Genomic DNA, 18,129 nt, shown 5'->3' with positions numbered 1-18,129 from the left:
CTTTGCCCCGGTATATGCCAACTTAACCATGTGTCACTGGGAGGAGGACAATATCTGGGCCAACAATCCATTTGCTGAACATATCATGTATTATGGTCGATACATTGATAATGTTGTGCTCATATGGAGCGGGGGCCCAGAGTTGTTCTCTTCCTTTGTGGCCCATTGCCATGCTAACCCCATGGGTCTGTCCTTTACGCATGTACTTGATCCTGATGAACTTGTATTTTTGGATCTAGTATTATCTCATGACCAAAACAGGATCATTACAAAAAATCATGTTAAGCCTACCAGTGGCAATCCTTATCTCCACTTTAGAAGCTGCCATCACCCCACGTGGGAAAGTAATATTCCTAGTGGACAATTTAAAAGACTGAGACAAAATTGTTCAAGAGTTGAGGCTTATATGGAACAAGGGGCTTTGATGACAAAAAAGTAGTAACCTAGTAAGATAACAAATAAACCAACTAGCTCCCCTCTGGCTATTAGGTCATATTTTGATGACAGGAAAAGCATTTTTCAGTGCAAAAAAAGAGGATGCTTGACCTGCCAATTCATTAACCATGGGACTAACATTATCACTACTAATTCAGGAAGAAATTATGAAATCAGGCAGTTCATTACATGTTCTACTAATTTTGTGATCTACGTCCTACGTTGCCCGTGCGACCTTTTCTATGTGGGTTGTACCATTCGTGCATTACGTGCAAGAATAGGGGATCACCATAGATTCATCACAAAGGGATGTGATGAGCATATGTTCCCCAGCACTTTCATTGTTTCCACAACAAAGACATAAAATGCCTGGAGGTTTTTGTGACAGAAACTATTCCAAAAGGAACACTAACTACTAATGTGAGATTTTCTCTTTTATGTAAACGAGGGAAGTAGTATTGGTCATTTATTTGTAAATCCTTTGAGCAACGAGGGGTTAATGAGTGAGTAGATGTTTCCGCCCCTTTGCTCGTTTTATTTCTTCCCATTTAAATCTCTATGGTTGCCCATCTCCTTGACTGTGACAAAGCGCAGGAGCGCGAAACGCGTTGTCAAGGCAACACTAAACATAGCTTTTGGACCTGTCACCACGTCCCATTATTCATCATCATTTAGGACTCTACATCTGCTGGCAATCAGTGGTAGCTTAGACAGCTTTTTTAGCTTGTCATGCTTAGACCTTCCAGCAGAGGGCTCTACATCTCCACAATAGTGACTGAGTACTGGATTGCACAGTGTGTGAAGGTTAGATCTACAGCTGATTCATTACAGCTACGCCAGGCTTTTCCCTTCCTGAGCCAGTGTCTCAGCTGGCCTGACGTCACTGGCACTCGTGGGATGGAGCCCTGCTCCATCGATTTGCTGTATGAGGCTGGTGTGTTTTACCCCTCTACATGCTGATCTCCATCTGTATGTGGGTTAGCAGGTCCCCGGGGATCATACCTTGACCCAGCAGGGACACAGTCAGCTGTCTCACCTTCCATTGTGCTCATCCCTCATTCTCCCCTCTCTCCTGTTATTCGGGAGAACGGCTCTGGTTGGAACTCAGCATAAGCTCCTGGTTGCTCAGTGGACTTCAGGTGACTCTATAAGCTTTTCTTCGTTTGATTATTGTAAATGAACAGGACTGTTTTTACTTGATGCATTTTTGAATAAACTTTTGTATTATTTAACACAAGTTTTTCATCTGCTGCGGACTGTCTTTAACCCATTGAGTCCTGGATTTTTTGTGTGTGTACTGTTTTATCCATTTCTATCAGTTATGGTGCTTTTTCAGCTGCGCTGAGTTTAAACTCCTCTCTATTGATTTTTATTGCCCTGCTTTTTGATTGCTTTACAAGTGTCCACTATTTGGCGCTGGTGTCATTTTGTTTTTATTTCTTCAGTGTTATCACATGAAAAGATATGATAAAATATTTACAAAAATGTGATGGGGTGTACTCACTTTTGTGAGATACTGTATTTTTAAGTTGACCTCCACTACACTAGCCAACCTGACTCACACAGTAGGCTCTCACCCCAGACTTGTTTTTTCCTAACATAACTTCCTCTTCCTGCATGATTCTGATTAATTCAGAGTATTTCAGGATTCCACCAACCCCTTGGGTTTTCAGTTGAATCACAATGGGATCTAAGGGTGAGCTCCACTTAAGACCTATCGCACCTGAACGTTGTCTATCTTCCTGGGTTGTATGCCCTTCTTCAGCAACAGCAGATATATCTTGTCAAGTTGATGCATGTATTCAGACAACTTCTCCCCCTCCCTCTAATAGGTATGCTGGAATTGACAAATGAGGTTGGAGGCCTTCTCTGTTCTCCCTCTCCCAAACACGTTTTGAAGGATGCTTAAATACAAATTAAATAGATGCTTAATCTTGCTGGCTGAGTTTCAAATTCCAGATAGCTTCTGAGGTCTGTCTTCTTAAAGTGGTTCTAAAGGCACAAGGTTTTTTACCTTCATGCATAGAATGCATGAAGGTAAAAAACCTTGTGCCTTTAGAACCACTTTGAAAAAACCTTCTGTGTGCAGAAGCCCCAAACACTTACCTGAGCCCCATCGAGATCCAGCATCGTGCACAAGAGTCTCGGCTCTTTGGGAACTCTACCCCCTCATAACCGATGAACCAATTAAAAGAGAGGGGGCGGGGTTGAGTCGCGGATCCATGTCTGAATGGACATGCAGAGCAGCGGCTTGGGAGCAAGCCTCTATAGCGTTGAACCACTCTAAGAAAGTAAATGTATTACTGCCTGGGTCACTAAGTGAAAATAAAGTAAAAAAGGTAAAAAAAAAAAAAAAAAAAAGAAAACGAATGCTGCCACCACATTTAAGGATTGTAAACTGCAATGTATTATTCTTTATTTTTATGTTTAGATACAACTTAAGTAGAAAGAATTCAATGGGACATCTCAGGCTCTACTATATGATCTGCATTTTATGACTGAAGCAAAAAATGCATGCTGCATTTAATAAAATACTTATTGTAACGACACCCCGCGTATGAAAGGGGTTAAAGTCGTTTAGGACATTCCATACCCAAACACAAAGGCAGCTACTGAACACTTCCATCAGCCGAACAAGAAACCCGTACAAATAATTCTCCCCCAAATATGAGACAAGGCTCTGTCTTGAGGTTCAAGCAGGAATCAACTCATTTATTATCACACATGGACACAACAGATAAAATAACTCAGAGACTCTTTCCCCCCACCCTTGGAAAAGAGGGCGGGTTAAACTGTCCAATGAAAATGGACACACAGGTCAGGTGTGTTCAAACTTCTCATCAGTAAACAGTCTTATCAGCAGGGGACAGCACACATTATATATACATATACACATATACACAGCATTGAGTCTGACTAGCACAGATCATAGTGGGGTTCTCATTCACCTTTTGCCCCTATTACTGACTCCCATCACAATGGCATATCCAGGTTCCCCAGAGTCCTTATCTTGGGGGACATGGACCTGAATCTAAAGTAATGCCACCTCAAGGGTCCCCAGCTCACAACGAGCATCGTTCCCCCAAATGCCAGGGCCCATAATCGGTGGGCAAGAGGCAGGCATTCAGTCCGCTCCAAAAGCCTCTGTCCTGGCTAGGTCTGTCACATTTATTTTTAGCTTTTTTTTATCCTTTGTTGATACTCTGTGCTCTTGATCTCCTGCAGACTTTTCCAGTCCACATGCATGCAACACCCCTCATAGCAGTGCTGTTTCTTGGCCTAGGCTGACAAGGCCCAGGCCTAGGGTGGAACTTTGCGGGGGGTGCCCCCCCGCACAAGAAAAGCCCCCCCAGACCCGTCTTTGCGAGTCCCGGCTCCCGCAGCAACGTCCCGCACAAATACAGTGGCCGGCTTGCTATAGCGGGGCACGTGTAAATAATATTATGGGCAGTAAGTATACCGTGCTTGACCGAGAGGGCGCGGGGGTGCAATCTGACTGGTAGAGGCGGAGCCTTATGCTCTGCCTACCCTCCTCCGTGCAGATTTCTACTCTGCATCATCTCCCTGGTCCGGGGTGGGGTCTATTGAGGATGAGGCGGAGAATATCATTATAATCACCTCCCTAATTATTACTGGAAGGGCCGGGATGGCCCAGAATCGAGGAGGAGATCCAGAAACGGCTCATCTCGCTGCAGGCAGTACAATGCTGAGCTCTCAGGACACCCCTCTGAATGGGTAAATGTATATCCATCCTCCCCCATACATAGAATGCTCTCCAAGTAGTCAGAGTTCACCTATACACTAACCCCCCCCCCCACACACATATATATTTGAAGCTCTCATATACACTCCCCCCTCCATGCAGTCATACATTACCTTCCCCCCTCCATGCAGTCATACATTACCTTCCCCCCTCCATGCAGTCATACACTACCTTCCCCTCCATGCAGTCATACATTACCGCCCCCCCTCCATGCAGTCATACATTACCTCCCCCCTCCATGCAGTCATACATTACTCCTTCTCCATGCAGTCATACATTACCTCCCCCTCCATGCAGTCATACATTACCTCTCCCTTTGGGTGACCACATTTCCAAACTGCCATTCAGGAACAATTTTGCCAAGGACCTGGGGGGGGTTGTGTTGAATCCCAATACCCTGCTTATAGCATCACTTATACCACCCCAACACCATGCTTGAAATGTATTTCTATTATTACATTGTAATAATAGACTCCCCTCCCTTATTACAGACCCCCTTCCCTCAGTATAGACGCCCCTCCCTCAGTGCGGACCCCCCTCTACTAACTATAGACCCCCTCCCTTAGTCCGGCCCCCTCTCCACTAAGTATAAGCCCCCTCCCTCAGTACAGACCCCCCCACTAACTATAGGCCCCTCCCTCAGTACAGACCCCCCCACTAACTATAGACCCCCTCCCTCAGTACGGACCCCCCCACTAACTATAGACCCCCTCCCTCAGTACGGACCCCCCTCTCCATTAAGTATAGGCCCCCTCCCTCAATACAGACCCCACCCCACTAATTATATGCCCCCTCCCTCAGTATGGGCCCCCCACTAACTATAAACCCTCTCCCTCAGTATGGACCCCCCTCTCCACTAAGTATATACCCCCTCAGTAAAGACCCCCCTCCATCAAGTATAGATTCTCCTCCCTCAGTACAGACCCCCCCCCTCAGTATAGACCCCCCCATTAAATAGAGACCCCTTCTCCATCAGTATAGACCCCCCTGACTAAGTATAGACCTCCCTCCCTCATTATAGACTCCCCTAAGTACAGACCCTCCCACAGTAGCACAGTACAGACCCCCCACTAAGTAGAGAACCTACCCACAGTACAGACCCCCCTTCCACTTGTGGTAGTGGAGAGGTGGGTGTCAGGAACGTGCTGGGGGGGCACTTTTTACCCTTTTCCTGATCACTGTCCTTGTCCCTCCTCTGTCCATCTACATACACATAATAATATAAGCTTAGAACAAACCTCAGATCAGTGCCAGGAATGTACAGCGGTGTCCCTCTTCCCTCTCCGTGTATTTGTAAATAGCCAAGGAGGGGGAGGCGGCTTCGGTCTGCTCTGCGGTACGAGGCAGGGAGACATCCAGGGGCAGAGCTGTGGAGATGGTAACAGTGCCGGTGGATTCATGTATTTGGGGCTGTCCCCGCTGACAGCCTCGTCCAGCATGGTGGAGAGCGTTAGGCGTGGAGGAGGAGAAAGTTAACTTCTCCTCCTCTTTTCATGTTGGGCAGAGTTGCACTGTGAGGTCACTGGTTGCTAGCCGCCAGGCAGCTAAAGCAACCAGTGACCAGAGTCTCAGGTGGAGCTGGAGGCAGAGTGAGCACCAGCGCTATGGCGGGGTTTGCTCGCTCGGTCAATTCCATTCCGGGACAATACAGTGTCCCGGGATGAAGGTGCCCGGGACCCGGGACAGACCTGCCAATTGCGGGAATGTCCTGGGCAATCCTGGACACGTGGGCACCCTACTCCCCCTCCATGCAATCATACATTACCCCCCCTCCATGCAGTCATACATTGCCTCTTCCCCATACACTCAGTGCTCTCTGATTCCTCTCACTCCTTGTGGCGACAAATCTACCACAGCTCCTGACTGCAAAACTTTTGTGTGCCAAGCAGCCAATCACATGTAATTGCTAAATATGGAAATCAATATACAGATCTTGTTGCAATAAAGTAATCAGTGCTTAAAACTCAGTAAACAGTCCTCATTCAGTGAAAGTTCATGTACTGCAAAGTTTGCATTGATTATAGCATGCATGGAGCACTTTGCACATGCTGAAATCAATGCAAACTTTGCAGCACATGAACTTTCACTGAATGAGGACTGTTTACCGAGTTTGCATTGATTTCAGCACGTGCAAAGTTCTCCATGCATGCTGAAATCAATGCAAACTCATTAAAGAGGAGGTCAAGGAACCCCCCATGAAAAAATTAAAAGTCAGCAGCTACAAATACTGTAGTTGCTGGCTTTTAATATTAGGACACTTATTGGTCCAGGGAGACTGTGATGTCAGCGCCCCAGCTGATTTTTGGATTAGCTCTCATGTGCTGCAGCCACCGTACATGTTAAGGGAAACCGGCAGTGAAACTTCACAGTTGGTTCCCTACTGCACATGTGCAAAGCAAGCTGCGCTTTCTGAATGGCCTGGCGGCAGAGGAAGGAGGAGGAGGGCCGAACTTCAAAGGGATGGCACGGTCTCCTGGAAGTGGGGAAGGGTACATGTCAAAATCAGGTACCCGGTCCCCCCCTCCCCCCTGAAAGGTGCCAAATGTGCCACCGGAGGGGGGAGGAAGCAGATAAGCAGAGCTTCCATGTTTGGGTGGAACTCGGTTTTAAACAGTCCACATTCAGTGAAAACGAATGTACTGCAAAGTGCTCCATACGATAATCAATACATAATTCATATACACTAATAAGCTGTGATATTATGAAACTGATGAGACTGCACTGATAAGTCAGCACTGATATGCTACACTGATGGGCACTGATAGGCTGTGCTGGTGGCCTCAATGAGGCTGCACTGATGGCCACTGATAAGCTGCACCATCGGGCTGGGCACTGATGAGGCAGCGCTGCACTGATGGGCACTGACACCCACTAATGAGGCAGCATTCTTAAGCTGCACTGATGGCCACTGATGAGACGGCACTCTTAAGCTGCACTGATATAAGGCACTGAAGGGGTATGTTTTACAGATGACAGGGTGGGTCTTAAACAGTAAGGGGTGTGGCCTTGACAGGAAGGGGTGTGTCTGATTAAAATTAGGGGGTGCCCGCATTTAGTCAGGCCTAGGGCAGCACAAAACCTAAATACACCACTGCCTTATAGTTCCCATCACATGTCTCTCTGACAAGTCGGGCACAACATATTTCATGTAAACTTAAATTTATACAATCATCTTTTCAAAAAGCAGTAAAACTATGTATGTATGTGTGATGATTATATAACTAAGTACATAGAAACAGAGCAAATATTATCCTAATAAGAACTTTGGCTCACCATTGCACCTCATCCGAGTAATGTCTAGCTGGAAGCCTCCATTACACTCACATGAAAACCCATGTGGGCCTTTCACACAGCGACCATTCACACAAGAGCACTCATTTGACTCCTCTTCTGAGCTATCTCCACCTAGAATGAGAATAATCAAAATAAAGCATGCAAACAAAAGTAGCAGGTTTGTAATACTATCAGTTTTAGACCAAACCACAAACAAGTGATACTTGAGATGTTTATCAGGATCAAACAGCTAATTATTTTATAATGTCATGCTATACATTATGGCTTGTAAAAATATACTTCAGCCGAACAAAAATTACCCAATTAAGTGCAAACAACATGCACAGCCTACCTGTTCAGGGTTTTCATCTAGGCACTGCTTTTGTGCATTATCTCAATTCAATGCTGAAATCTTTCTAGCAGTCTTCTGTTCTTGGAACACTATTTTACCTGGCATTAGAAAGTTCAGTGGGTATTCCCACTGCTATCTATTTCATTAATCCTACACCTTAAGGCAGGCATGTACAAAGTCCGGCCCTCATTCCGGTTTCATACGGCCCCACTGGTAATTTTAATATATATATATCTTTTGTGCCGCTCAGGGATTTGTTGGGGGGTAACAAAAGATATATACCGTATTTATTATTCCTCGGAGGGGACAGGGAGGGAGAGGGATGAGAGCCATCAGATTACATACAGGAGAATCTCCTGTTTACTCGGCGGCATCTGTAATAGGAAGTCCCGTCTCCTGGGTTGGCATTGGACAACTGTTCTGTCTATCATAGGAGGTGGGACTTTGTATTAAAGAGGCCGCTGAGTAAATAGAAGATTCTCCTATATGTAATGTGACGTCGCTCATCCCGCCCCCTCCCTGTCCCCTCCAAGGCTGCAGATGGGCACCGGTGAGGCTGCATTCATGGCACTTGTGAGGCTGCATTCATGGCACTGGTGAGGCTGCATTCCTGGCACTGGTGAGGTTGCATTCATGTCACTGGTGAGGCTGCATTCATGGCACTGATTAGGCTGCATTCATGGCACTGATTGGGCTGTATTGATGGACACTGACTCTTATTTTGCTTCACAGTTCTTTATTTAAAATTTCAGTTTTTTCCTGAAACTTCCCTCTTAAAATGGAGGTGCATGGTATACGCCTGTACATGGTATATACGCCGATAAATACGGTAGCTCCAAATAACACGCCTGAGCTCATCCTTAGACTCTTCACCACACACAGCTACAAAGGCAAGAGAATTCTTGTTGGGCAGTGTATTAGTTAATTTGCATTTAATTTTATATGTCAGGCAAAAAGGTAGGCCCTCACGCATGTTCACTTCATCAAATCTGGCCCTCTTTGAAAAAAGTTTTGGATACCCCTGCCTTAAGGGGTCAAAGAATGTGTCATCATGCAAAAGATCTCATCTTTCTAGAAAAGATTTAAAACTCCAGTCAATTTTTCTGCCTGTCCCAGTAGAAATATTTTTCCTTCATTTCCTGTACAGAAAAAGTGACAGGAATTAAAAGCAAACCGTTTCAAATATGGGGAATTCTCTTAAAGTGACTGTAAACCCTTACTTTTTTTAATATAAAAATAACAAACATGCCTATACTTACCTGCTTTGTGCAATGGTTTTGCACAGAGCAGCCTAGATCCTCTTCCTCTGGGGTGCTGCGCTAGCACTCCAAGCCCTTTCTCTTAATCGAAAAACTGCTTACCATGGGGGCACCTATCCGGGCTCGCTCCCGAGTTCCCCTGCTGTGTCCATTGACACAGACAGCGGGGTCTGGCCCTGCCACCCACTCCCATGTCACAACTTTTGATTTACAGCAGCAGGAGCCAATGGCTCCCACTGCTATCAATCTGTCCAATGAGAAGAGCGACAATGGCTGGAGCCACTGCACTCGTGCACATCGCTGGATCGGATCAGGCTCAGGTAAGAAAAAGGGGGGGAGGGTCTGGGGGAAAGCTGCAGCACAGAAGGTTTTTCACCTTAATGCATAGAATGCATTAAGGTGAAAAACCTTGAGGCTTTACAACAACTAAGCGGCTGCTACTGGAACAGGTGACCCCCATTGGAAGAGTTTTTGTCACCTCCTGTTCTGATGACAACTGTTCTGGTCTGCAGACAATGGTCAATAGGACAAATAAGGAGGGTGAATTTAGTGGAAACACAAATAGCAATAAAACCTTGAAAAAGGTTCTAACCAATCCCAATTCTGTTAAATACTAAAAAAAGTTTTGGTTATAAATACACGTTAACAGTTAAATGGAACAAATCTACTCACTACTGCTTGAGAAAAGCAGAATGTAAAACAATAGATTTTCTGTACCCAGCTGGCTGGAGTTTTGAAATACAGGGGATTTATCAACTTTATTAGCGATATCACCAGATATCACCAGAGGTAAACTATAGCTGGCCATACATTTGTATTTTTTTTTTATTTAGCCAGCAGGTTGAATGAAAAAAAAAAGACCCAATCCCCCTGTCCACACATTTGAGGTGGATATGGAATCACTCCTGCTCTGCTATTGTATTCTGATAAGAAAAATTGGTGTATATATCGTGCTGACATATACCTTAATAGCAGCCAGCACAACACTTATGCCCCGTACACATGGTCGGATTTTCCGATGGAAAATGTGTGATAGGACCTTGTTGTTGGAAATTCCGACCGTGTGTAGGCTCCATCACACATTTTCCATCGCATTTTCCGACACACAAAGTTTGAGAGCAGGATATAAAATTTTCTGACAACAAAATCCGTTGTCGGAAATTCCGATCGTGTGTACACAAATCCGATGGACAAAGTGCCACGCATGCTCAGAATAAATAAAGAGATGAAAGCTATTGGCCACTGCCCCATTTATAGTCCTGACGTACGTGTTTTACGTCACCGCGTTTAGAACGATCGGATTTTCGGACAACTTTGTGTGACCGTGTGTATGCAAGACAAGTTTGAGCCAACATCCGTCGGAAAAAATCCTAGGATTTTGTTGTCGGAATGTCCGAACAAAGTCCGACCGTGTGTACAGGGCATAAGACAAGTATAAATCAAAAAATAGGTGAAAAGTAAAATTTTGTGCAGCGCTCAAGAAAATCAAAGATTCATGTATATACAAACAAATGTACACTGTGCAATGACCGCAAAACACTAATAATAATGAAAAAGAGATGTGGAATTCACACCCAAACTAAAGTCCATGTGCCATCATATAAAGGCTGTTTTGAAACATAAACACAACAGTCTTTGAAAAGAAAACAAATTGTGTGACTAGAAGTGGGATTCCACATGACATTAATGTTGAGGTGAAGTGACAGACGGTAGAACCACCACCGGTTAGTGAGGAGGCTTACCAGAGTGAGAAGACTCAAATGAGCATATGCTCAGTGAGTCAATAAGGCTTAAGGCAACCACCAAAATATGGGATATCCACATCTGCGCTCCAGATCTAGATGTAAGACAACCCAATTGGTCAAGAGATGTCACCGAGAAGCTGTCCTCAGAAAAAGCCAATTTGTCAGACCAAATCCTCTCAAGTGTTCAAAATGGCACGACCTGGTCTGTGTATCATCAATAGTGGTTCTACCGTCTGTCTCTTCACCTTAACACTGATGTCACGTGGAATCCCACTTCTAGTCACACAATTTGTTTTCACCGTCTATTCAAAGACTGTTGTGTTTATGTTTCAAAACAACCTTTATATGATGGCACATGGACTTTAGTTTGGGTGTGAATTCCACATCTCTTTTTCATTATTATTAGTTTTTTGCGGTCATTGCACAGCATACATTTGTTTGCATATACATACATTTTTCATTTTCTTGAGCACTGCACAAAATTTTACTTTTCACCTATTGTATTCTGACAGCAAGAAAACTTTCCCGCCATTAGGACACACTGATCAATGTTATCTACTATAGCTGTCGGCATTCATCCAGGCCAATTCTGACACTTCGCTCCTACATGTCAAAAATCATAATTTCTTTGCTATAAAATTACATAGAACCCCCAAACATTATTTATATATATATTTTTAGCAGAGACCCTAGAGAATACAATGGCGGTCATTGCAACTTTTTATCTTGCACGGTATTTGTGCAGCAATTTTTCAAACGTGTTTTTTTTTAAAAGGAAACAGTTTCATGCTTTAAAAAAAAACAAAACAGCAAAGTTAGACAAATTTTTTTGCATAGTGTGAAAGATGAAGTTACGCTGAGTAAATAGATACCTAACATGTCACGCTTCAAAATAGCACACGCTCGTGGAATGGCGCCAAACTTTGGTACTTAAAAATCCCCATAGGCAACGCTTTAAAATTTTTTACTGGTTACATGTTTTGAGTTACAGAAGAGGTAAAGGAAAAACGCCTAGATTGAAAGAATTTAATCACCAAATAAAAGTACCATCATCCCAAATGTCTAGATATACAAAACAGGTAGGGGGTAGGGAAAGGCCGCAGTTGGCTGCTTCTGTCGGCCCATCTCTCAACCCACCATACAGGGGAAGAAAAGGGGGGGAGGGACTATTGCGGTACTTGGTATTGCTAATATTCAATAAGAAAAGATAAAGAAGAAGATAGTAATCTGATTAAATACAATTTTAATAGAAAACAATGTTAAAAATGGTTACAGTGTCACATACAGTTGTAATTCAAAACATGGGCACTGTAAACAACCATATGTATTACATCCAATAATGGTGATGGATACAGATATAGCTTGGATTCTCGACCGGTTTCGCGGTTTTCACCGCTTCCTCAGGAGAGCAATATCTATAGTGCAACATACAATAAATTATAATCAATACACACAAATCAGCAAGTGCAAGAGAAAGTTATTGTTGCAGCAAAATCATTAAATAATTTATTAAACAGTTACATACAAATTATATACAATAAGGATGAGCTCACCCGTTCAGGGAATCTCTGTGGGTATGTACAACCCCCCGTAATTCCCCCCGCGGCGAACACAGGGGATAGCAAACAGCCTCTGGTGAATAAATTTTAAATGGTTGAATTAAATACAACTGGGCTAAAAGGTCAAGTAGAGGAGTGGAAAAAGGGGGGTGCCAATCATGTAGCTCTAAAACTTGAAAACCCGTGTGCAGAAGAGAACAGAAATTAGAGGAGAGAGGGAATAATTTGCAGGAGGAAGGGGAAGGGAGGGGGAAAGGAAGAGAGGAGAAAAAAAAGAGAAAGAGAGAGAAAAAGAGAGAGAGAGAGAAAGAGAGAGAGAAAAAGAGAAAGAGAGAGAGAGAGAGAGAGAAAGAGAAAGAAAAAGAAAGAGAGAGAGAGAGTGAGAGAGAGAGAGAGAGAGAGGGAGAAAGGGAAATGGAAGGTAAGTGAGGGAAAGGGAGGGGGAGAGGGAAGGGGGAGGGAAGGGGAAAAAAGGGAGGGGGGAGGGGGGGAAGGGGGGGAGGAGGGGGAGGGGGGAAGGGGGGGAGGGGGGAGGAGGGGGAGTGGGGAAAGAAGGGGAAAAATGAGGGGACAAGTGAGGAATGAATGAAAAAGAAAACCACTAATTCCAACTATATAGGAAGGGTCAAGACTGAGAAAGGTTGCACACAGATAATGAAAGCTGGCACTCACCACTGGAACATTACTGTGTTGAAAGGCACAAGGCCAAGAAGTCAGTGGACAACATGACAGAAGCTCATGTAACTAGAGGGATAGAATCGCCAGCAGCTGGTGAAATAGCAATGAGGACCCACCCGGGGCTGGACCATTGACAAATACAAAGGAGGGTCCCAGGAGCAACTGCAATCAAAGTGTACAATATAATTACCATCCATAAAATTATAAGGAGTTTACCTACAGGTAAAGAACAAAGGAACCAACAGGTTAAGATTAGAGTGTATAGCGTTGTAAGTACTATAGAAGGCAGAGGATATAACGCAGTGCCAGATTAAAGAGCATTAGTGCTTCACACTCTGATAGACAGTAAAGCGGGTGTATACGGCCACTAACGGTGATATAACCTGGAGGAATCATATAGTAAGCCTTGCTGCTGAACGGGGGTGCGGAGAAAAGAAGAGTCTAACCCAGAACGAGGGGGGCGGCAGCACTTACCCGGAAAGGAGATCCTCAAGGAGCGTGGCGTGAAAAGGCTGTAGGCTCGCATAACGGCCGTGTCCGGCCGCTATAAGAGCACCCCAACCCGGAAGCCAGGGACGGCATGACGAGGGCAGTCCCTGACGTCACCGGGTCTGTTCGCCCGCACTGGGCAGGTGCACAATAGGTGCTACTGCGCAAGCGCGCGCTCCTGTAACAGGGAAACAAGTTCCCGGACATAGAGACACAAGCAGCCCTAAGGCTGCCAGGGCGAACATGTGTCCGCCGCGAGGAGAAAGAATCGAGGCAGGACAAAACCATCAGAGTCTGACAACAGGGTAGAGGTCATCCCTGCACAGCAATATAAATAAAAACATAATGAAACATGATGAATAGAAGAACAAAAGAACAATGCATTGATTCTGTATATACACATCAAAATGTCAATGACAGCAGCATTCAGGAGTGCACTTTAAGCAGGAGGGCAACATAAATAGTATTGAAACCCCATAGTAACAAGAGAGGGGGGGGGAAGGGGGGGGGGGGAAGAGGGGGAGAAAAAACGGGGTAGGGGGAGGAGGGAAGACACCAAGGGAAGAGAAGGGGGTAATGGAAGGAAAGAAAGGGGATGGGAAAGGGGAAAAGAGAGTTAATGGAACAAGGCCTCATAAGAAGGCCCTGTAGGACACTGACTCATTAAGGCCGGGGGGATGGTGGCATTTAGTCGCTCGATCCAAAGGGATTCCCTTTGGAGTAGCGAGCGATCCCAATCCCCACCCCTGGGATTAGGTTGGACCATCTCCAGTACCAGAAATTTGGCCACGGTATTATCGAACCTATGATGTAGGCCAATGTGTCGGCCGATGGTAGTCAGTTTGCCGTTTTCTGAGTCATAGAGGTGGTCACCAATTCTCTGTCTAAATTCACGAATTGTCTTGCCCACATAGAAGGCTTGGCATACACAACTCATAAGATAAATCACCCCTTTTGTGCCGCAGTTAGCAAAGGTCCGTGGGACCAAAATCTCCCCATTGGGTAGAACCACGGTTCTACTTTCGTGGACCCAAGGGCACCGGGGACATTCCCCACATTGAAACGTCCCATTGGGGCCACTCCTCACGGATTTGTTGGGGTTATAATGACTGGCAGTTAGTTGATCACTGGCACATTGAATACTTTAAACTATATGTTAGTGAAAAAATCTGCCCCTTGGGTTTAAGGGGTCAGATCTTCCCTACTCTCAAAGATCCCTCAGTGGACTTTAAGAAAACTTGGGAAGATATTCTAACTAAAAATAGTCTTGAACTAATTGGACTACTTATTACCCAATACACCCTTGATATGACTTTACTGGATAACGACATTGAGCGGCTTAATACCGAATACTCTCACTTGACCGACAATACGGTCTTCAAAACCAAGTGGAAAGAACTTAGAGAACGCTTGGAGATCATGAATAAGGATATTATTATTAAGAAACAGATCAAGTTTGGGAAGGATAAAGCTGCCTTCACTGAGGGCCTGGCCTACCACTGGCCTGGTAGAGGCCGGGGAAGACGAGGCCCCCCTCATACGAACAATAGAAACTTCACCACTGACATTGAATCAGATTCATCGTTATCTTCCACTGTATCCTCCGTAAGCACCACTCAACCGAACACTTCATCTGCACTCAACTCTTCACGCAAGAGACTTCGTTTTGGGGGTAACACCCCACCAACGAACCCTAAAAAGGATAAGAAAGGCCCAAAAGGCCCTAGATCTACTCAGGTACCCCCTGCACAAAATTCACATGATTTGAGCACCCCCTTAGAAGGGGCAACTGGTCACTCCACACTACACGGCACAATTCCCAAAATCTTAAATTCGGCCTTATTGACTAATAAATACACGAAAATTAATGAGGATGCTATTTTTTTAGATCTGAAAAAACAACAGAGCAATCTAGACGCTTATGTTCTCAAACCCTCGACATCCCAACAAAACCCTCCCCCCCACATCACACCGACCGTAATGTCATAAACCTTACCCCCTACTTATTCAGTAGCGAGGAAATCTCATTGTTACAGTTAGGTCTGGGTTTTTGCCCTCTGGATGCATTGAAGGTCACTGAAACAATTAAGGACTTGTACCTCTTTGCACGCAATTTAACATTTAGATTTATTTACGACAAGGACCGCATTAACCTAGGACTGGAGCGTGAGCTCGCGGAGCGTACCAAAGGCTTCTCCATGGAGGAGTTCAGGGCGCTCCGCGACTTGATGCTCCTGTTCGATGAGGGCGATACCGGAGACCCCGCATCCTCACAAGAGTGCGGGAGCTCTGATGGTGTCCCTTCAAATGTACCGGTGGCAGGGATAGCTTCACTTGCTCCCCCTGCATCTAATAGGTCCGGCCCTCTGGTTACTTCTAAACAAACATCCTTGCCCAAGCCCTTTCGTCTACGTTCTCGTAGATTCCCCGATCTTAATACCTGCCCTGAGATCTGGGCTTTTCTTCGGGCGACGATTAGTGACCTCAAGAAACAGAAATGGCCTGACTTTTCCCCAAATCTTGACCCTAGTCAAATCCGAGCCCTTCGGTCTTTACAGCAACGCTCTGATGTCGTGATCAAACAATCGGATAAGGGTGGTAACATTGTCCTTATGACCAATCTTCAATACCAATCTATGTGCCTTGCTATTCTCAACAACAAACATTGGTACAGACCCATTTCTGCCACTCATGTCTCTTCCTTTGCACAGGAACTCCTGGCTCTTTGCACTGAGGCCTACCATTTGGGCCTCATTGACAAAGACACCCTCGAGTTCCTGGTCCCCAAATTTCCCCGTACCCCCACCTTTTATTCCCTACCCAAGACCCACAAAGATATACACACTCCCCCGGGAAGACCTATTGTGTCAGGGATAGGATTCCTAACAGATAACGCGAGCAAATTCGTTGATGCTTTCCTAATGCCCCACGTCCGTAGCCTCCCGTCCTACATCAGGGACACCACCGACCTATTGCAGCACCTGGAGGGAATCCAGATCCCTCCGGACGCCCTGCTCGTGGCTGTTGATATTGAGGCTCTTTATTCCAGTATCCCCCACGAGCAGGGCGTACGGATGGCTGGATCCTTCTTAGCTGAACAAGACACAATGACTTGGCCTTTGAATCAGTTTATACTGACATTACTGTATTTCATTTTGACCAAAAATTACTTTATGTTTAATGATCAATTATTTTTACAAATACAGGGTGTTGCAATGGGGACGTCGTGTGCCCCAGCATACGCAAACTTATACCTAGGCGGCTGGGAGCGTTACATCCATGCTCATGATCAATATATGGAATTTCTAAACGATATCCTTGTATGGTATCGTTTTATTGATGATCTCTTCATGGTATGGACGGGTTCTAGGGACAAACTTTTACAGTTCTTACGTCAACTTGATAATAATGATCTAAATCTCAAATTTACTTTTAAAATCGAGACTGAGCAAATCCCCTTCCTAGATCTACTAATCATTAAACAGCCGGATGGAACTCTAGGCACTGACCTCTACAGAAAACCTACTGCTGGGAATACTTTGCTGTTCGCCACTAGCGCTCACCCGAATTCCTTGGTACGGAGCATACCCTATACCCAATACTTGCGGTTACGCAGGAATTGTACACATGACAGCGACTTTAAACGCCAGGCTTTAGCATTACGTGAACGCCTTTTACGACGAGGCTACTCCTCTACCATTTTGCGCAAAGCATATAATAAATCCTTGTTACGCCCACGGACTTCCCTACTTTTCAAAGGCAGGAAACCCTCCCCCCCCAGAGAAACTGTAAGATTTATCACGACCTACTCTGCACACCATAACGTACTTTGTAATATTCTAACCAAACACTGGCATCTTTTGACTGAACATCACGTATTGACCAAATATGTTAGACATACGCCGGAAGTGGTCTTCCGTAGAGCGCGGTCACTACGTGATCAACTAACTGCCAGTCATTATAACCCCAACAAATCCGTGAGGAGTGGCCCCAACGGCACGTTTCAAGGTGGGGAATGTCCCCGGTGCCCTTGGGTCCACGAAAGTAGACCCGTGGTTCTACCCAATGGGGAGATTTTGGTCCCACGGACCTTTGCTAACTGCGGCACAAAAGGGGTGATTTATCTTATGAGTTGTGTATGCCAAGCCTTCTATGTGGGCAAGACAATTCGTGAATTTAGACAGAGAATTGGTGACCACCTCTATGACTCAGAAAACGGCAAACTGACTACCATCGGCCGACACATTGGCCTACATCATAGGTTCGATAATACCGTGGCCAAATTTCTGGTACTGGAGGTGGTCCAACCTAATCCCAGGGGTGGGGATTGGGATCGCTTGCTACTCCAAAGGGAATCCCTTTGGATCGAGCGACTAAATGCCACCACCCCCCCCCGGCCTTAATGAGTCAGTGTCCTACAGGGCCTTCTTATGAGGCCTCGTTCCATTAACTCTCTTTTCCCCTTTCCCATCCCCTTTCTTTCCTTCCATTGCCCCCTTCTCTTCCCTTGGTGTCTTCCCTCCTCCCCCTACCCCGTTTTTTCTCCCCCTCTCCCCCCCCCCCCTCTCTTGTTACT

At 45.3% G+C, this 18,129-nt stretch overlaps 1 protein-coding gene across 8 annotated transcripts in view; it reads right to left on the bottom strand.

Annotated features, from left to right (window-relative positions):
• The window catches only part of LTBP3 (latent transforming growth factor beta binding protein 3), a 1,979,464-nt gene that overhangs the window by 188,699 nt on the left and 1,772,636 nt on the right, over window positions 1-18,129 (bottom strand). For 7 of the 8 annotated variants that reach the window (XM_073605047.1, XM_073605043.1, XM_073605042.1 and 4 more), the window contains one exon: window positions 7,472-7,603. The exons of the other annotated variant lie outside the window; for it this stretch is intronic. In XM_073605047.1, the coding sequence (XP_073461148.1) occupies window positions 7,472-7,603 (132 nt within the window). The remainder of the gene's footprint in view (window positions 1-7,471; window positions 7,604-18,129) is intronic. 8 annotated transcript variants of the gene reach the window in all.

This window comes from Aquarana catesbeiana, linkage group LG11, assembly GCF_042186555.1.
Source record: "Aquarana catesbeiana isolate 2022-GZ linkage group LG11, ASM4218655v1, whole genome shotgun sequence".
NCBI classification, from domain to species: Eukaryota; Metazoa; Chordata; class Amphibia; order Anura; family Ranidae; genus Aquarana; species Aquarana catesbeiana.
Note: the sequence above shows the minus strand (reverse complement) of the source record. Positions and strands in the feature narration are given on the sequence as shown.